Genomic DNA, 17,489 nt, shown 5'->3' with positions numbered 1-17,489 from the left:
AAAGATAGAAAGTTTTGCACAAATATATATTGAGGCAGAAACTATACCACCACTTGAAAAGGAATTGCATAAATATCTGGAAAAGCACAATATAAAAGAGTTTGAGGATAAAGCAGTGAATTGAATGAGAATAGATAGATCCAGTGGGAAATTAATACCAAGTTAGCTGCAATAGACCCAATGACTGGCTCCTGTGTAAATGTGATTCTACTTTTTATTTGGTCAGCTGGGTTTGTGAAACAAATGGAACCCATCACTATGTTTATGAGTATCCAATCAGACTGAGAGATTCATGTCACGTCTGGAATGGAATGCAAATTCTTTCCCCAGAGGGATGCACCATGCTTATCTGTTTGTGTGTCAACCTGGCTCAGTTGGTAGCATTTTCACCCCTGAGTTGCCTCTTTGTTGTTTCAAGCCGCACATCAGGACTTTGCAATCGCATAGGTGCTGTGGTGGGGAAGGGGATTTGCGTTGTCAAAAGTCCCTTTTTTCAGATGAGGTCCTGTCTACCCGTTTGGGTGAATGTTGAAAATGCCATGGCATTCTTCGAAAAGAGAATGGAGTTTCTCCCATTGTCCAAGCCAACAGTGCGTCAAAGAAATTTTTTTTCATCACTTCATCACATTCATCACATTCACTTCATCGCTGTTTGTATGACACTACCGAGTGCAAAATGGACTGTTGTGTTCACCTACAAATACAGTCCCTACACGTTATAGTAAATCCTGTCAAGCGCCTTGAGGCATCCTCCAAATGTGAAAGGTGCAATACTAAAATGCAAGGTTTATTATTATTATTTCCGAAGAGCAATTGGCACAGTTTAGCAAGATTAACAGGAGCTGAGTAGGAAGAATCCCTATCCCTCCAAGTTCTGCTGATGAGCCAGGCTAGCTGATCTGTCCATCGTGAATGCCTTGGAGTACTGGGGGACCAAACTCGTTGGTCTATCCAGACTGCCAAGGCTTTTGAGTTGATGCCAAATTTCTGTTGCCAAGAATTGGAACCTGGTGAAGGTGATATTTGGCAGACTTTGAAGTTGTATGATTTCTGTTTTTTTTTGCATCCAGTTGGATAAGCAGTTCAAGTTCATGCGGGAGACAGAGGATCAGTTAAAAGCCATCCCAAAATTTTGCTTCCCTGATGCCAGAGACTGGAATCACATTTGTCAGTTCACCAGGTAAAAATGCTCGAAGCTAGTACCTTTGCTTAGCTGAAGCGAGAAAGGTCTACAAGCACTGGGTACCTCTGAACTAATCTAATGTGCAATGTCATAAAGATTTACATGAAACATCTTAATTAGGAGAGTACATGGTACAGACTATGTTATCGTAAGAGGTGTAGGATACATCAGAGAGCATTACAATGAGGGTTTAATTGAGAGGTTTGGGGGGTATTAGAGATTTAAATTGGGGGATTTGGGGTTTATAACATGATTGTATCCTGTGTCCTTCATTGGCACACTAATTATTGCTGTGAGGATTGTGGGATGTGTGAGAAAGTCAGTGGGAGGATGGGATTACGAGGAGCAAGTGGGAGAATAATATTACACAGAGATAGTTGGAGGGCAGGGTTATTCTGTGTTGTAGATTATTCTAACAGCTTATCCTTGTTTTCCTGAACAGTGAAACTTTCTCATTCGTCCTGACTGGAGAAGATGGGAGCAGACGTTTTGGATATTGCCGTCGCCTCCTGGTAGGAACTTGACAAACTCTAAATCACAGGCCCTTTCAAACACCAGTGGAATTGTTTGCAATACATCCAATGGCTTTCTCTTCTTCTCTTAGCCCTCAGGGAAAGGCAGGTGTTTGCCTGAAGTTTATTGTATCGTGAGTCGCTTAGGCTGCTTCAATCTCTTCTCCAAGGTATGATCACATTCATCTGCTTTAAAAGTGCTGATAATGCAGAGCCTCTCAATTGGGTCTAGATTCATTCCATTAACATCACATTTCAGAGCAGCCAGAATTTGTCAAATTATTCAACACAGTCTTTAACTTTAATCTTTACAGTCTTGAATCTTTCATTTTGAAGGTGGTTTTCTGTAAGTTCTTTTAATAACTGCAGAAAACAGGCCACAAAGTTAAACCTGATTTCAAGAATTTGCCAAATTCTGCAGTCCGAAATGCTACATTAACAGAAAAAATCTAGTTTCAGGTAAAATTTTACTGCAATAGATGGTCTCATTGATTCTTCTTGGTCATCTTCCCATTGCTTGCTGATAATGCAGATCCTCACACTGTTGGTCTGAGTGGCTCCTCAGCCAGTCCTCTGTGCTGGTAATATAATAAACCTTGTATTTGACATTATTATGTCAAAAACACCTCAAAACACTTCAGAGCTTTCTGTAAAGTGCCAGTAACTGTGTATTTGTAGTCAAACACAACAGCCAATGAAGTGAATGATATTTTTCTTTGTTTGGTGGATTTTTGGCCACAGTCAATGCTGACTCTGCTAGAAGGACATTGCATTATCAGAGGTGCCGTCCTTCAGGTGAGACATTAAAGGAAAGGTCTGCTTGTTTAGGTGAACGTTAAGGTTCCCACACCACAATTTGAAAATAAAAGATTTTTTTTTACAGTGTTCTGGCCAATAATCTTGCCTTTGCAATTGTTCAATGCCTATATTGTTTTCTGGAGATTATCCTTAATAATGCTTACATTTTGGTATAATATCTTTCATGATGGGAGAACGTCCCAAAGCACTTCATACCATTCACCATAAAGGGCAGTGACTGTTTTATGGGCAAAGGTCAATTTGCGCACAGCAATGTCCCACAAACGGGCATGAAGTGAATGACCAATTTTATATGGAGATTGTTGATCAGGACACTAGGAGAAACTCACTTGTCTTTTCAAATTGTGGCATTGAATCTTTAACCCCCACGTGAATAAGCAGACAATTACCAAAAGACAGTACTTCCAACAATGCAGCATATCTCAGCATTGCATTAGAGTGTCAGCTTACACAATATGGGTTCCAAGTCCTGATGTGAGGCCTGAACCTGCAACCTTCTGATTAGAGGTGAGAGTGTTACTGACTGAGCCAAGCTGATTGAGAATAGCCTGTGTTCTTTTGCTGCAGATTCTGGATGAGGTGGAGAAGCGACGAATGATTTCACCTGCCCTGGTTCAGCCATTTATGAGAAGTATCATGGAGGCGCCTTTCCCTGCTCCGGGACGAACGATTACTGTGAAGAACTTTGTGCCAGGCTCAGGGAACGAGGTAAACAGAAACCTTCCACTTTCTGCTATTCCACATAACTGCTGCTGATTAAGCTTTTCTATTGTCACAGAGCAAACAGTTAATAAACATGAAATATCCTATTTTCAGAGGAGCTTCCAATGTGCTGCCATTCTTGGTCATGGTTACAGAGGATGTTTCCATGTGCTGACACACTTGGCTGTGCTTACAGAGTTGCTTTTCATGTGCTGGAACTCTTACAGTGCTTACAGTGAAGTTTCCCTTGTGTCAGCACTCTGTGTCTATGTCTCGATTATGTTCTTGACCATTTCCCATTTGAACATTCCATAAAATCTTAGAAGTGGCAGTTGTGTGTATTGGTGCAGCAGGTTGAGAATATTGTTGGCAAACTAGATCTTTTAAGATCGTATTCTCTCCGATAAGACAATATTCTCTCCTATAAGACAGTATCAGCGGGATCTCATTGGAGCTGAACTCGCTCCAAGGTGACATCATAATAATCCTTGCATTCGATATAGCGCCTTATCACATCATTGAGACGTCTCAAAGAGCTTCACAGGATATACTGTAAAGTGTGGTTGACTGCGTTTTGCGGGCGAAACATGGCAGCCAGTTTGCACAGAGAATAGAATGAGTGAGCAAGGTTATTTGTTTTTTTTTGGTCAGAACACCGCAAGAAACACCCTTCTGTGTTTAAATAGTGCCATGGGATCTTTAACGTTCACCCGAACAGGCAGATGGGACCTCGGTTTCACATAAGAATATAAGAAATGCCAGACGATAAAAAAACAAGGTCCATCGAGTTCGCCTTCCACTCTTCCTGGCGGTCGCATGCACATATGTCCCAAACTACCTATGTACTATATCCCATGATATTATTTCCTAAAAGAAAACTATCTAATTTGTTTTTGAAAGAGTCAACACTTCCTGCTTCAACCGTCTCCCTAGGGAACCTGTTCCACAGGTTCACTATTCGCTCATTGAAATAGTGTTTGCATAGATTTGTTCTGAATTTACCCCCTTCAATTGCAGGCCGTGCCCTCTGGTTTTACTCTTCTGGACAAGTTGAAAAGCCTATTATGATCTATATTGTCTTGTCCATTTAGAATCTTGAAGACAGCAATCATGTCGCCACTCAATCTTCTCTTTTCCAGTGTGAACATGCCCAATTTACTTAGTAGCTCCTCATAGTCCAATCCTTCCATTCCCTCAATCATTTTGGTTTCCCTTCCTCTGTATCTTCTCGATTTCTCCAATATCCTTTTTGTACTGTGGCAACCAGAACTGTACACAGTACTCTAAGTATGATCTCACCAATGATTTATACAGTGGCAGGATTACCCCACTATTTTGCCTTGCTATTGATCTTTTGGTACATCTCAACATCTGGTTTGCTTTACTCACTGCCACAGAACATTGTTGGGAGAGCTTCAATTTATTGTCAATCAGGACCCCCCAGGTCCTCTTCATTTTCCATATATATTAGTTTACTTCTGTTCAAATAATAGTCCCTTCCAGGATTTTTTGTCCCCATGTGAAGTACTTTACATTTCTCCACATTGAAATTCATCTGCTACCGATCTGCCCAATTCCCAGGTATGTTCAAAGCCTCCTGTACGTATATTGTTCAGCTTCTCAATCTACCACCTTCATTAGCTTGGTGTCATCTGCAAACTTAGGCACTGTGCTTGCAACTCCTAGTTCCAGATCATTTATAAAAATATTAAACAAAAGAGGTTCCCAAAACAGACCCTTGAGGAACTCCACAGGTAAAATTTTCCCAGTCTGATGACATTTCCTGTACCACCACCCTCTGGGTTCTTCTGGTCAATCAATTGCATATCCATTGTAATATACCTCCACTGATTTCCGCCTTCTTTACTTTCAGTATCAGCCTCTCAAGTGGAACTGTATCAAAGGCCTTACTGAAATCCAGATATACAACATCCACAGCCTTACCCTTATCAAGCTCCCTTGTCACACAGTCAAAGAAAACCAGTAAATTAAATTGGCAAGACTTTCCCTTCATGAACCCATAATTATCCTTAATAAGGATAAAATTATTATGTCTCCGCAGACATGGGGTAAATTTCCACATGTATGCGGATGACACCCAAGACCGAGGCCCTCCTGATTGGCTCGCGCCAGCCCCTCGGCACCTCAGGCACTGGCAGCATCAGCCTCCACGGCTGCACACTCGACCCTCACTAAGCCAGTCAGGAACCTGGGTGTCTTGTTTGATCCTGAACTGTCCTTTCTCCCCCACGTCCACGCCATGACCAGCACTGCCTACCACCACCTCCACAACATTGCCAGACTCCGCCACTGCCTCACCCCTCAGGCTGCCGAAACCCTCACCCACGTATTCGTCACATCAAGGCTCGATTATGGAAAGTCTTTTCATCGGCCTTCCCAACTCTTCACAAACTGTAGATCCCCAAAACTCTGCAGCTCGTGTACTCTCGCGTACCAGCTCCATGACCCCATCACTCCCACCCTCGCCTGACTCCACTGGCTCCCCATCTCTTAGAGGATCGAATTCAAGATCCTAGTCCTCACTTTCAAGGTCATCCATGGCCTTGCCCCCTCCTACCTCTCTGACCTGCTGACTCCCTAGCAATCTGCCTACTCCCTCCGTTCAGCGAGCTCCAGCCTGCTCCATGTCTCCCGCCCGACTCGCCCTACCATCGGTGTCCAGGCTTTCAGCCTCTCTGCCCCCACACTCTGGAACTCCATCCCACAGTCCCTTCACCTCGCTTCCTCCCTTGCCTCCTTCAAGGCCAATCTCAAGACCCTCATCTTCGATCGTGCCTTCAGTCGCCCTCCCACCTCTCTGGCTTCCCTCATCCCTACCCCACTGCTCCTCCATGCTCGGGTCCTGACCCCTGACTGTCCAGCACCTTGTGACGTCCTCCCGACGTGAAGGACGAGCTATAAATATAATTTTGTTGTTGTTGTTAATAAGAGTCTCCATAATTTTACCAACAATGGACGTCGAACTTACTGGTCTGTAGTTTCCTGGGTCACTTTTGTTACATTTCTTAAAAATAGGAGTAACATCTACCTTTCTCCAGTCCCCCGGCACCTCTCCAGTATTCAGTTATTTTTGAAAGATTTGTACCAACATTTCTGCGACTTCCTCCCTTAGTTTCTTAAGGATTCTTGGATGAATTTATGATCTGTGATCTGTTTACCTTAAGTTTACGCAGCTGTTTGGCAACGATGCTGGTAGTGAGATGAATAGTGTTGCAACTTTTCTCTGCGACATCCTTGAGTTCTCTTTCCAGATCAGATAGGTTTCCAGTCTCCTCCTTGGTAAAGACTGATGCAAAAAACTTATTTAGTACTATTGCAGCCTGTGCAGCATTATTTGTCATATTGACTCCCGAACCCACCTTCAAGTGGCCCTATTCCATTGCTTGTTTTTCTTCTACTCTTAATGTAACTAAAACACTTTTTGTTATTATCCTTCACATCTCTTGCCATGTTCAATTCAAAACTTTTCTTTGCAGTCCTTGCATGCCTTCTGGTATTGAGTCCCAACTTATTTCCATGCCATTTTCCTTCATGGCCTTAAATGCTTTTTTTTCCCCCTCTTTATGATTTGCTTTGTAGCCCCGACCAACCAGGCAGGAGTGCCTTTAAGCTTGGTACCTTTGCTTCCCATGGGTACACATTATTCCATTGCCTTCATAATCACTTCTTTGAAGGAATTCCATAGGTCCTCCACTCCCATTGCCATATTTAAGCCTGCTATGCCGACTCTGCCTAGACAGTCCTCTTGAAATTTGACAGTTTTGTCAAATGTGACTGCATTGTGATCGTTATTGCTTAATGCTTCTCCCATCTTTATATTGGAGATTTGGTCGTCTTATCTGAAGTATGGCACCTCCGACAGTGAAACACACCCCAGCACAGCATTGGAATGTCAGTTTAGATGATATGATTCCAAATACTGACATGGGGCTTGAACCCACAACCTTCTGACTCGAGAGCATTACCATTGCACCAGGCTGACATGTTTAGAATGAAATGTCAGAATTGAGCCAACCAGCTGTGCGTAGTCCAGATAGTCTGCAGTACTCCAGGGCACTGCTGATGAAAACCTAAGCCTGCTTGGCTCATCAGCAGGACTTGGAAGGGCAGATCAGTCAATGGACAGGGTTTCTTCCCATTCACCTCCTGTTAAACTTGCAAACCAAAGCCCGCATGGTTAACAACAACAACAAAATTACATTTATAGAGCGCGCTTCACGTCGGGAGGACGTCCCAAAGTGCTGAACAGTCAGGTGTCGGGGCCCGAGCATGGAGGAAGGGAGGTGTAGGAGTGAGGGAAGGCAGAGAGGTTGGAAGGCGACCAAAGGCACGATCGAAGAGAAGGGTCTTGAGACCGGCCTTGAAGGAGACAAGGGAGGAAGTGAAAGGTCCATGGGATGGAGTTCCAGAGTGTGGGGCAGCGAGGCTGAAAGCCTGGCTACTGATAGTAGGGCGAGTCGGGCGGGATACATGGAGCAGGCTGGAGCCCACTGAACAGAGGGAGCGGGCAGATTGGTAGAGTGTCCGCAAGTCAGAGAGGTGAGGTTAGGCTGGTCAAGGAGCTGGCCAAGAAGTGAGAAAGCTTGCCAGACAGCGATGACAATGACAAGCTGTGAGATTTTAGCTGGTTGGACTCCAGCAGTACCTCAACGCATATACTGGGGTCCCCAAGCCTTGGCTCTTGCCAATTTATTCCCAATACTCTCTGGAATTAGATAAGCAGGATGCATCCCTCCTGTGTCACAGAGCTTGGCATTTTATACCCAATGCCCTAGTGATTAGAGTTGGGGCTTTTCAAGTCGGGAGGATAAAACCACTATCCCATTTATATTAACAAATTTAAAATACGCACTTCTCAAATTAAATTTAAAATATTTAATGGACACAACCATATATTCTGACTGCACCCCAAACCCTTAAATTAAATCAGTCGCAATCCATAAAATGTTGGCAGTTATGGTTTGTGCAAGGAAACGAGCTGACCCACTTCTTAGCAGTCCCTCCAAGGTGCAACTAGTGTTTTATCCCCTTGCTCCCATAATAATAATCTTTGCATTTGATATAGCGCTTTTCACGCCTTCCAGACGTCTCAAAGCGCTTCACAGAATATACTGTAAAGTGAATTGACTGTATACTTGTGAGCGAAACTCTCACACTAACAAAATACACATTTTTACAGACAATGAGTTTTCATGCAAATCAGGCTCCCTTCAAACAACAACATCCTTTAACTGAGACAGTGCAAGCCAGTTCACATTCCTACTAATTGAGACAGTGAGATAGTTCCTGCTACCTGTGGGATGTAAATGACCGAAAGAATACCATTGCAACATTCTAACAGAAATTGAGTCTTCATTCAAACGAGTACTCAATTGAGTTTGCAGGTTCTCTGGTCATGACGTCACCACCGCCACACCAGGGATAGAGTGCGCTTTCCATTGCAATGATTGCCTTGGTAATTTCCATGTGTAGGTGGGATGCATGGAATTCTCAGTTTGGTTTGGATACCAAATCCATATTGTGATGGATAGACACCTGGCTGACCCGAAAAAGGCAATATTCTGCTTTCAACAATGAAATTAAATGAAAAAAAGATACTTTCAGCTGAATGTAAATTTGAGGCAAAGCATTTCTTATGCTAAGATATCTAAACTGTCACACAGTAACTAGAGTGGAACACTGCTCCAGGTGGGCTCCAAAACAGAGGTTTGACCTTTAATGTAAAGATGCCTGAGCTTCATGAGGGTATTTTTGCTTTAAATTACTTAGAAAATTACACACAGAACCAAGCCATTCGTCTCAACCAATCGGCACATGGTGTTTATACTCCGCAAGAGACTCCAATCCGTGAACCCCCTCTCCTAAACTCCTCTATTCCCTTGAGAAGACGTATAATACTTGAGAAGATATTTGTATCTTCACAGTGCTCCAATGCTTTAGCTACTTGGGCTGAAATTAGCTGATTATTAAACTGACATTTGCTCACTTTGGCAGGTGATTCACTTGTGCCGGCCCCTGGATTCCCGGCTGGAGCACGTGGATTTCCATTGCCTCTTCTCATGTTTGAGCGTTCGTCAGCTGATTAAGGTGTTTGCGTCTCTGCTGCTGGAGAGGAGGGTGATCTTCACTGCCGATAGACTCAGGTCAGCTTCCAACAATCGTGACTGTGAACTGGAACATTATACCTAAGCATGTGTACCATGTTCCTAGGAGTATTTGTGTGTGATTTTTCCAAGAGTTGAACATATTATGTTCTTTGGAGTGTCTGTCTGCATGAGATCTTCCTGTGATCGTACGTTCCCAGGAGTGCCTGCGTACAACGCTCCCTGAAGTGCCTGGGTGCGAGCTTACCAGGGGATGCAACCCTGCGTAATGTAAGTTGTTATTGTTGAGATCTATTATTCACAGGTTCCGAATGTTAATTGTCTCTCTCTTCCAGCACCCTTTCCCAGTGCTGTCATGCAGTTGTAGCTCTGCTCTACCCCTTCACCTGGCAGCACACCTACATCCCAGTGCTGCCTCCATCCATGATCGACATAGTCTGCTCTCCCACACCATTCCTGATAGGACTACTCTCTAGTTCTCTACCCAAGCTACGAGATCTGCCCATCGAGGAGGTAAGGCTATTTTTCATTCCTGAACTTGTGAAGATCAGTGGGTTTGTAACTTCTGAGTATTACATGTTGTCCGACACACATGAATAGGGAGGGGAGGGGGTGTGGAGTTGAGTGGAGAACAATCAGGTAAAGGATCCGTGGATTGTGTTCTCCTTCCTCCCTGGAGGGAGATACCTATATCAGTGCAGCTTACTCCACACAATGGGTGAGTGCATGAACTAACAGTTTTTTGATGAGATTTAATAGTTATAATCCTTACCTTTGATATGCAAGGATTATAACTATTATGCACCTTTCACATTAAAAAACGTCATAGTAATTGCTGTCAAGTGTAGTGACTATGTATTTGTTGACAATTCATGTGTAGTAAATCCCACAGCCATGGAGTAAACAAGCAATTTAGCTAAGACACCGGGAGTGGAGAACTCTTCTCATTTGGAAAAGTACAGTAGAATCTTCAATGTTCACCTGAATGGATAGTTGGGACCTTGATATTAATGTCTCATCTGAAGACCACCACCTGAAAGAAATGTCAGGAAATGACCGGCTTCTCTTCATCCTTGCAGGTGCTGGTACTTAATCTGGGAGCAAACAAATTCTTCCGGCAGGTGGGTCCCTTTTCTCTACATCTTCCATATTGTGATCAGTGTAGCTCAGCCCTGCAGTAAAATACTCTGGTAAGTTGGATGCTATGTGGAGGAAATTTGCACCATTTTCAAATGTTGCCTGCTCACAGTGAGCCTGTCACTCCTGATAATTAGATTAACTGCTCAATTTACTCCCATTACATGGAAGTTAACCCACTTCTGCGGGTGACAGATCTACTTTGCCTCCCACCAAACGCTGCTGAAACCCTCTCATTCACAGCTTTCACACCACCTCACCTCACCTGCTCCAAACTCCAGATGCCTGTCATCCCAGTCCTCACCAAGCTTCACTGCCTCCCTGTCACTCAGTAGATCGACTTTGAGATCCTCATCTATAAACCTCTTCACACCCAAGAAACTCCCCATTTACGTGATCTTCTCTAACCCCACAATTCTGCTTACTCCGTCTACTTGGCCAAATCAGACCCAAATCATCCTGCTATAAAGATGCCGGTTGTTACCCTGGCATCTTTCCAATACCCCTTCCAGCGGCCCTGACCTCATCCTCTTGAACCCCAATGTCATTGGCACAGTCTCATTGTATTTGGATGTGGTGGACACATTCTGGGTGCTCTCTGCCTCTCACAGTCTCTGTTCTTTGCATTAGGTGGATGACGAAGACTGCATTCTACCACGGAAGCTGCAGGTAGCACTCGAACAAGTCCTTGAGCAACGAAATGAGTTAGCCAATCAGGAAGAAGAGGAGGGTCCTCTGGACAGTAAGTGCTGCCACCACATCCGGGGCCAGAAAAACTGCTCAAAGCCAGGAGCAAAACCAACAGGAGACCAAGAACAGGGGTATCTCTGCAATGCACAATCAACATTAGACCAAAAAATGAAACTAGGAGTTTGAAAGCTCAATTGTTTGATGATGCCAAGTCTTTGTGGTCACTCATGACAAAGATTCCAGGCAGGGCATGTGGCTCTTCACGAGGTGAGAAAGTGAAATGTTGTGCCACTGACTGGGAAAGAGGAGCTTAGAACCCTTCAGATAAGGTGATTGTGGAGGAATAGTGAGAGCGGTACAGTCCCAAAGGAGGAAACGCACACTGAGTCTTTTATCCTCTTCTCCAGGGTCTGCTTTCCTCGACATGGTGGTATCTGAGGCTTTTGTTCGTTTCTTTGTGGAGGTGGTGGGTCACTACTCACTATACATGACTTACAATGAGAAAGAGGAGAGGAGCTTCTTATGGGAGGCATTCCGCAAATCTGTCAGATCTAAAAGCCTCCGCCGCTTCCTGGAAATCTTCATGGAGACCCAGATGTTCAGGGGATTCGTTCAGGAACGAGAGATGAGAAAACTTGGAATTAAAGGTAAGGACATGGCTATGGGCTGAAGTCCAGTTCAGGCATTGAGGGAATTGATTGCAACATACAAGGGGCATCAGTCCCAATTGTTGATTCTCGTTGGTACCTCAGGGTCGTGGTGGACCCGAAGGACTGCGCTGAGAAGGGGCGAAGGGCACTCTGGTCATGCTCGTCCCTCTTCAAGGACAGCAAGGTCCCAATGCAGGTCAAGCTTGTGGCTTACAAGACCTCATAGAATCATACAGCACAGAAAGAGGTCATTCAGTCCATTGTGTCTGCGCCAGCTCCTAAAAAGAGCAATCCAACTCAATCCCACTGGCCCGCTTTCTCTCCATAGCCCTGCAATCTTATCCTCCCCAAATACTCATCTACTTCTCTCTTAAAAGTTGTTATTGAATCGGCTTCCACTACCCTTTCAGGTAATGCATTCCAGTTCCGAACAACTCACTGGGTAAAAAAANTGTTCCTAACCTCCCCTCTGTTTCTTTTAACAACTAACTTAAATCGGTATCCTCGGGTTACTGACCCACAAGACAGTGGAAACAGTTTTTCCCGGTTCAACCTATCAAATCCTCTCATGATCTCAAAAACCTCTATTAAATCCCCTCTTAATCTTCTCTGCTCGAGGGAGAATAATCCTAGTTTTGCTAACCTCTCCTCATAACTAAGGTCCTTCATTCCTGGTACCATCCTGGTAAACCTCCTTTGCACCCTCTCCAATGCCCTAACATCTTTCCTAAAGTGCGGTGCTCAGAACTGAACACAGTACTCCAACTGAGGCCAAACCAGCATTTTATAAATATTCAACATAACCTCCTGACTTTTGAACTCTGCCCATATTTATAAAACCTAGTATCCTGTATGCTTTTTTAACAGCTTTATCTACCTGTCCTAGCTTAGCATCGTCTGTAAATTTGGAAATTGTGTTCCCTATATCCAGGTCCAGATCATTAATATAGATCAGAAAGAGCAGTGGTCCCAATACCGACCCCTGAGAGACACCACTACATACCTCCCTCCAGTCAGAAAAGCAACCAATTACTACCACTCTGTGCTTTCTGTCTCCCGGCCAGTTCTGGATCCATGTTGCCACAGTCCCTTTAATACCATGGGGTTCTATTTTGTTTATAAGTCTCTTTGTCAAATGCCTTTTGAAAATCTAGATAAACTATGTCTACTGCACTACCTTCATCCACCCTCTCAGTCACTTCATCAAAAAATTCTATTAGGTTTGTCAGACATGATCTGCCTTTAACAAATCCGTGTTGACTGTCCTTTATTAAACCATATTTTCTAAGTGAGAATTTATATTGTCCTGGATTATAGTCTCCAGAAGTTTCTCTACTACTGATGTTAGGCTGATTGGCCTGTAGTTCTCAGGTTTATCCTTCTGCCCCTTTTTGTACAGGAGAGTAACATTTGCAACCCTCCAGTCCTCTGGCACCACTCCAGTGTCCAAAGAGGATTGAAAGATTGTGGCCAGAGCCTCCGGTGTTTCCACCCTTATTTCCCTCAGTAACCTAGGATGCATCCCGTCCGGATCAGGTGACTTATCTATGTTAAGCACTGACAGCCTTTTTAGTATCTCCTCTCTGTTGATTTTTATCGTATCCAATTTATGTTCACACGCCTGTGATATTGTGGCATTGGTCATTGTCTTTTGTGAAGACAGTTGCAAAGTACTTATTTAGTACATCAGCCATGCCCTCTGCCTCGACAAGAAGATTTCCACTTGGGTCCCTAATTGGACCCACCATACCTTTAACTAACCTGTTACTCTTGATATGCTTATAAAATACCTTAGGGTTCCTTTTTATATTTCCTGCTAATCTTTTCTTGTACAATCTCTTCATCCTTCTTATTTCCCTTTTCACTTCTCCTCTGTACTTCCTATATTCCCTTTGATTATCTTGTGTGTTTTGGACCTGACCATTGTCATAAGCCTCCTTTTTTGTTTTATTTTAAACCCAATTTCCTTAGTCATCCAGGGAGGTTTGACTGTCCTACCTTTCCCCTATATGGAAATGTATTTACTCTGTGCCCGAACTATTTCTTCCTTAAAGGCATTGTTCGTTTGCTGTCTTACCCATTGTTCGTTTGCTCTCTAACGGATTTTCACTTCCCCCTGTAATATATTTTGCACCCGTTCCGTGACGTCATGCACCCTGGCCCCAGGGAGGCAGCATACCAGCATACCAGGCACAAGTCCTGTCTGTCTATCCCTTTAATTGTTGTATCCCCGATAACAACAGGGTTGGCGTTTTTCCCCTTGGCCCCCTGAACATCTATTACCTTTTGACTCTTCTCGCCAGAGGCGTCATCAGTACTGAGAACCGGTTTGTGAGTGTCACACTCTTACAGGATTTCTGTACTGCCTGTTCTTTTTTTGCTCTGCATCGGATGGTCACCCACTCACCCTTCTTCTGAGCCCTCTGTAGCTGGGGTGACCACCTCCTGAACTCTCTGTGGCTGTGGGGTGACCACCTCCTGAACTCTCTGTGGCTGTGGGGTGACCACCTCCTGAACACTCTGTGGCTGAGGGGTGACCACCTCCTGAAAAGTTCAATCCATAAATTCTTCAGCCTCCTGTATCCTATGTAGTGATTGTAGCCTCTCCTCAGGCTCAGCGACCCTGAATTCAAGCTCAAGCAGCAGGAGGCACTTCCTCCACACATGTTTGTCCAGAACACATGAACCATCCTGGAGTTCCCACATGGCACACAATGTGGTTGGAATGGGTCTCAGCTGCCCTGCCAGGTTTTCGGACATGTTTTGTAATATATATCAACAGTTTTGGTGTAAATAGGTAAAAACAAGTAATTTCACACCTTTTATTCCCTTGCTCACACTCCTTATATATTGAACGCCTACTCAACACCTACCACCACAGGAATGTGACCTTTTGTGCAGGCTCTTGGTGGTTTGTTTCTTCTTTACAAGTTCTCACCTGCACCGAATTCCCACTCTCACCTAATTACCAAACAGAATTCTCACTCTGTTCCTCCTCAATCTGTTGCCTCCTCATGCTCCTGGGCTCTCTGCTTGAGTGCAAACCTGTGTGCAAACAGTCTCCTACAAGTATCTGATCTCCTGGAGAAACAGTGAATAGGCTTTTTCCGTAAAGTCCAGGATCAAGCAGTGAGGTGGATTTGTGGCAAATATGGGAAGTGGCTATAGGGAGGGAGGGCACTGGCCCACACTGACCTGTTACTAAGAACCCTGGAGGCGGTGGTGGCTTTACAGCAGGCATGTCTATTTGCCAAGGACCTTCGCATGAAGAGCTGGATTAAGCAGCTGGCACTGAATAAGCCTGTACGCGTTATTGGGCCTCAAGAACATCGAGGTGGCTGGAACCTCACAAGCTGACCTGTAAAGGTCCTCCCACTGCGCTGAAGGCAGATGCCCGCCAAAGAGCTGATAAGGAAACTCTGAGGCTTGGGATGACAGCTGCTAGAAGGCGTTATTTGGAGTCCTGAGTTTGTGAACACATGTTTGTACGTCCATCGCCTGGAATCCAGCTCGACTACCTGCAGAGAAGCAGGCAGCTGCTGCTTAAATTCCACACCTCCGATTGGTGGAACCATTGCTCAATGGGAAGGGATGTCTACCCAAGCTGTGGGTCGGAAGACAGTGGTAATGCTCTCACACATTTCATGCTGAGCTGTGATGCCCACAAGGAAGCTCTCAGGGAGTTCCTGGTACCTACCATCCACCTAGTGAGGGCTCCAACCTACACTTGTCAGATGTCAAATGACCAATTAGTGACAATCTTCTGGTGGGGCGCAGAACAGGGTCTCCTTGGCGCTGACCTGGCTCCAAGGTGATATATTTGGCAACAGAATGTTGGAATCGAGCCAGCCCTCTGTGGCAATCTCGGTAGTCTGGTTCCTGAGACGGATGGGTTCACAGTATTCCAGGGCACCGCTGTTGACAGCACATCCAGCCTGGCTCATTGGCAAGACCTGGTAGGGCAGACCATCACTGGGGTCAGGAATCCTCCCGCTCAGCTCACGTTAACCCTGCAAGCCAAAGCCCTAATGGGTAGGGACAAGCAGCGGGAAAGCTTACCAGATAGTGCTATCGATGGCAAACTATGTGATTTTAGCTGGTTAGACCTGACCAGTACCCCAACACACACTCTGTGATCCTCATGTCTTGGCTCTTACCAACCAGTGCCTAATACTTGCCAGAATTAAGTAAGCAGGATGTGTCCCTCCAGGGAGAAAGTGCGCATTCCATTCCAACAATCTCTCTGGAATTTCCATGTGTCATTGAGATTCATGGAATTCTCTGTGTGGTTTGGATATTCATATGCATGGTGATGGGTTTCCACGTGTCAGATACCTGGCTGGCCAAAAAATCAGTGAATGTCCCAATTATTAGACTCTGCCAGATGAGTAAATAACACTTTGTTCTCATCCATAGGGCTATTTGAGGTTCGTGCACAGGACTACCTTGACTCCCTCCCGGGAAGTGAACAAGGAGGGATGAACAGATTCCTCCGAGGCCTTGGTAAGACAAGATAATGCTTCTGCCATTGCAGCTTAGGTTCTGGCAATTTAAACTTTGTCTAACCCTCTCTTGTCATTTTTGTGGTATATTTTTTATATAGCGCCTTTCATATTGGAAGGATGTCCTGAGTTGTTGGACAGTCAAGGGTGGTCAAAGAGAAGGTCTTGGGATTTAGGGTTGTTTATTCTTTAATTTAGGATTGTTGAATATATTCAGATGTGGATCCAGTTCTGTATTTTTGTTGTTTTGCCTGCAGGCAGTAAAATGAAATTCCTTCAGAAGAAATAAGCTCCTGTTGAACGCAGCTCAGTGGCTGTGCCGGCCCAATTAACAACAAAGTGGGTAAATTCCAGGGAGGCTGTTCCTCCGCTGTATTCACTGCGAAGCTGAAGTAACTCGGAGAAAGAATATCGTGACTGACACCAGGCTGACATCTGATCCCTATTTCCTTGGGCTTCTGTCATCATTGAAGACTTTAACTGGTGAAATGTCCTGGGCTGGTGGGTGGAGAAAGAGAGATCAGAATGTGTCCTGTGGTCCGTGTTACCACAGACTGAATGAAATCGCATATAGATGGGAGGTGGAGAGAAAAAAGCAAAACCTGTGGACGTTTGTAAACTTGTTAAAAAAAATACTGTAGGTTGAATATAACATACTCTTATGCCAATTTGTTGGAGAGGGAGGAAAGAGGAGGCAGTTTCTACTGTATTTATCTGGGAACTGGACTCACCTTCAAACACTAAGCATGACTTTCCTATAGTAGACCATTGTAATACAGCCAATTATTGAAGGGAGGGAACTGGCAATCCTCTGGGATGGATCGTTCAGCTTCTGATTTACTGAGGAAAGTTTCACTCAGTACCTGGCAGGATTCAAACACAGCAATTACATTTACAAATGATGAGCAGCGGGGATTGAATATAGGTTTGAATAGAGACTATAAAAGACCACAATATATAAAGATTATGCCCTTCAAAGGCAACTGTCCTTAACTGCCTGCTGAGGCTTAACTCTGCCCTTCTAAGACCACTGGGATCATTCCACATAATTTAAGAAAATTCTATTTATTTTAGTCCTATGTTTGTCAGAAGCTGTTGCCCATTTGTCCTTTGTCTTTGAGAAATCCTGCTGGTTAAACCAAAATCCAATAAATTCATATTTAAAATGT

The 17,489-nt window shown here is 44.3% G+C and overlaps 1 protein-coding gene across 1 annotated transcript in view; it reads left to right on the top strand.

Annotated features, from left to right (window-relative positions):
* LOC103186214 (DENN domain-containing protein 2A) overlaps positions 1-17,489 on the top strand; it is a 60,443-nt gene extending 42,954 nt beyond the window's left edge. The window contains exons 10-20 of the mRNA XM_007905096.2: positions 1,071-1,180; positions 1,626-1,695; positions 1,788-1,865; positions 3,082-3,222; positions 9,232-9,380; positions 9,677-9,854; positions 10,421-10,462; positions 11,109-11,220; positions 11,576-11,815; positions 16,235-16,321; positions 16,578-17,489. Of these exons, the coding sequence (XP_007903287.1) occupies positions 1,071-1,180; positions 1,626-1,695; positions 1,788-1,865; positions 3,082-3,222; positions 9,232-9,380; positions 9,677-9,854; positions 10,421-10,462; positions 11,109-11,220; positions 11,576-11,815; positions 16,235-16,321; positions 16,578-16,609 (1,239 nt within the window). The 3' untranslated portion in view covers positions 16,610-17,489. The remainder of the gene's footprint in view (positions 1-1,070; positions 1,181-1,625; positions 1,696-1,787; positions 1,866-3,081; positions 3,223-9,231; positions 9,381-9,676; positions 9,855-10,420; positions 10,463-11,108; positions 11,221-11,575; positions 11,816-16,234; positions 16,322-16,577) is intronic.

This window comes from Callorhinchus milii, unplaced genomic scaffold, assembly GCF_018977255.1.
Source record: "Callorhinchus milii isolate IMCB2004 unplaced genomic scaffold, IMCB_Cmil_1.0 Scaffold5, whole genome shotgun sequence".
Taxonomy (NCBI): Eukaryota; Metazoa; Chordata; class Chondrichthyes; order Chimaeriformes; family Callorhinchidae; genus Callorhinchus; species Callorhinchus milii.
Note: the sequence above shows the minus strand (reverse complement) of the source record. Positions and strands in the feature narration are given on the sequence as shown.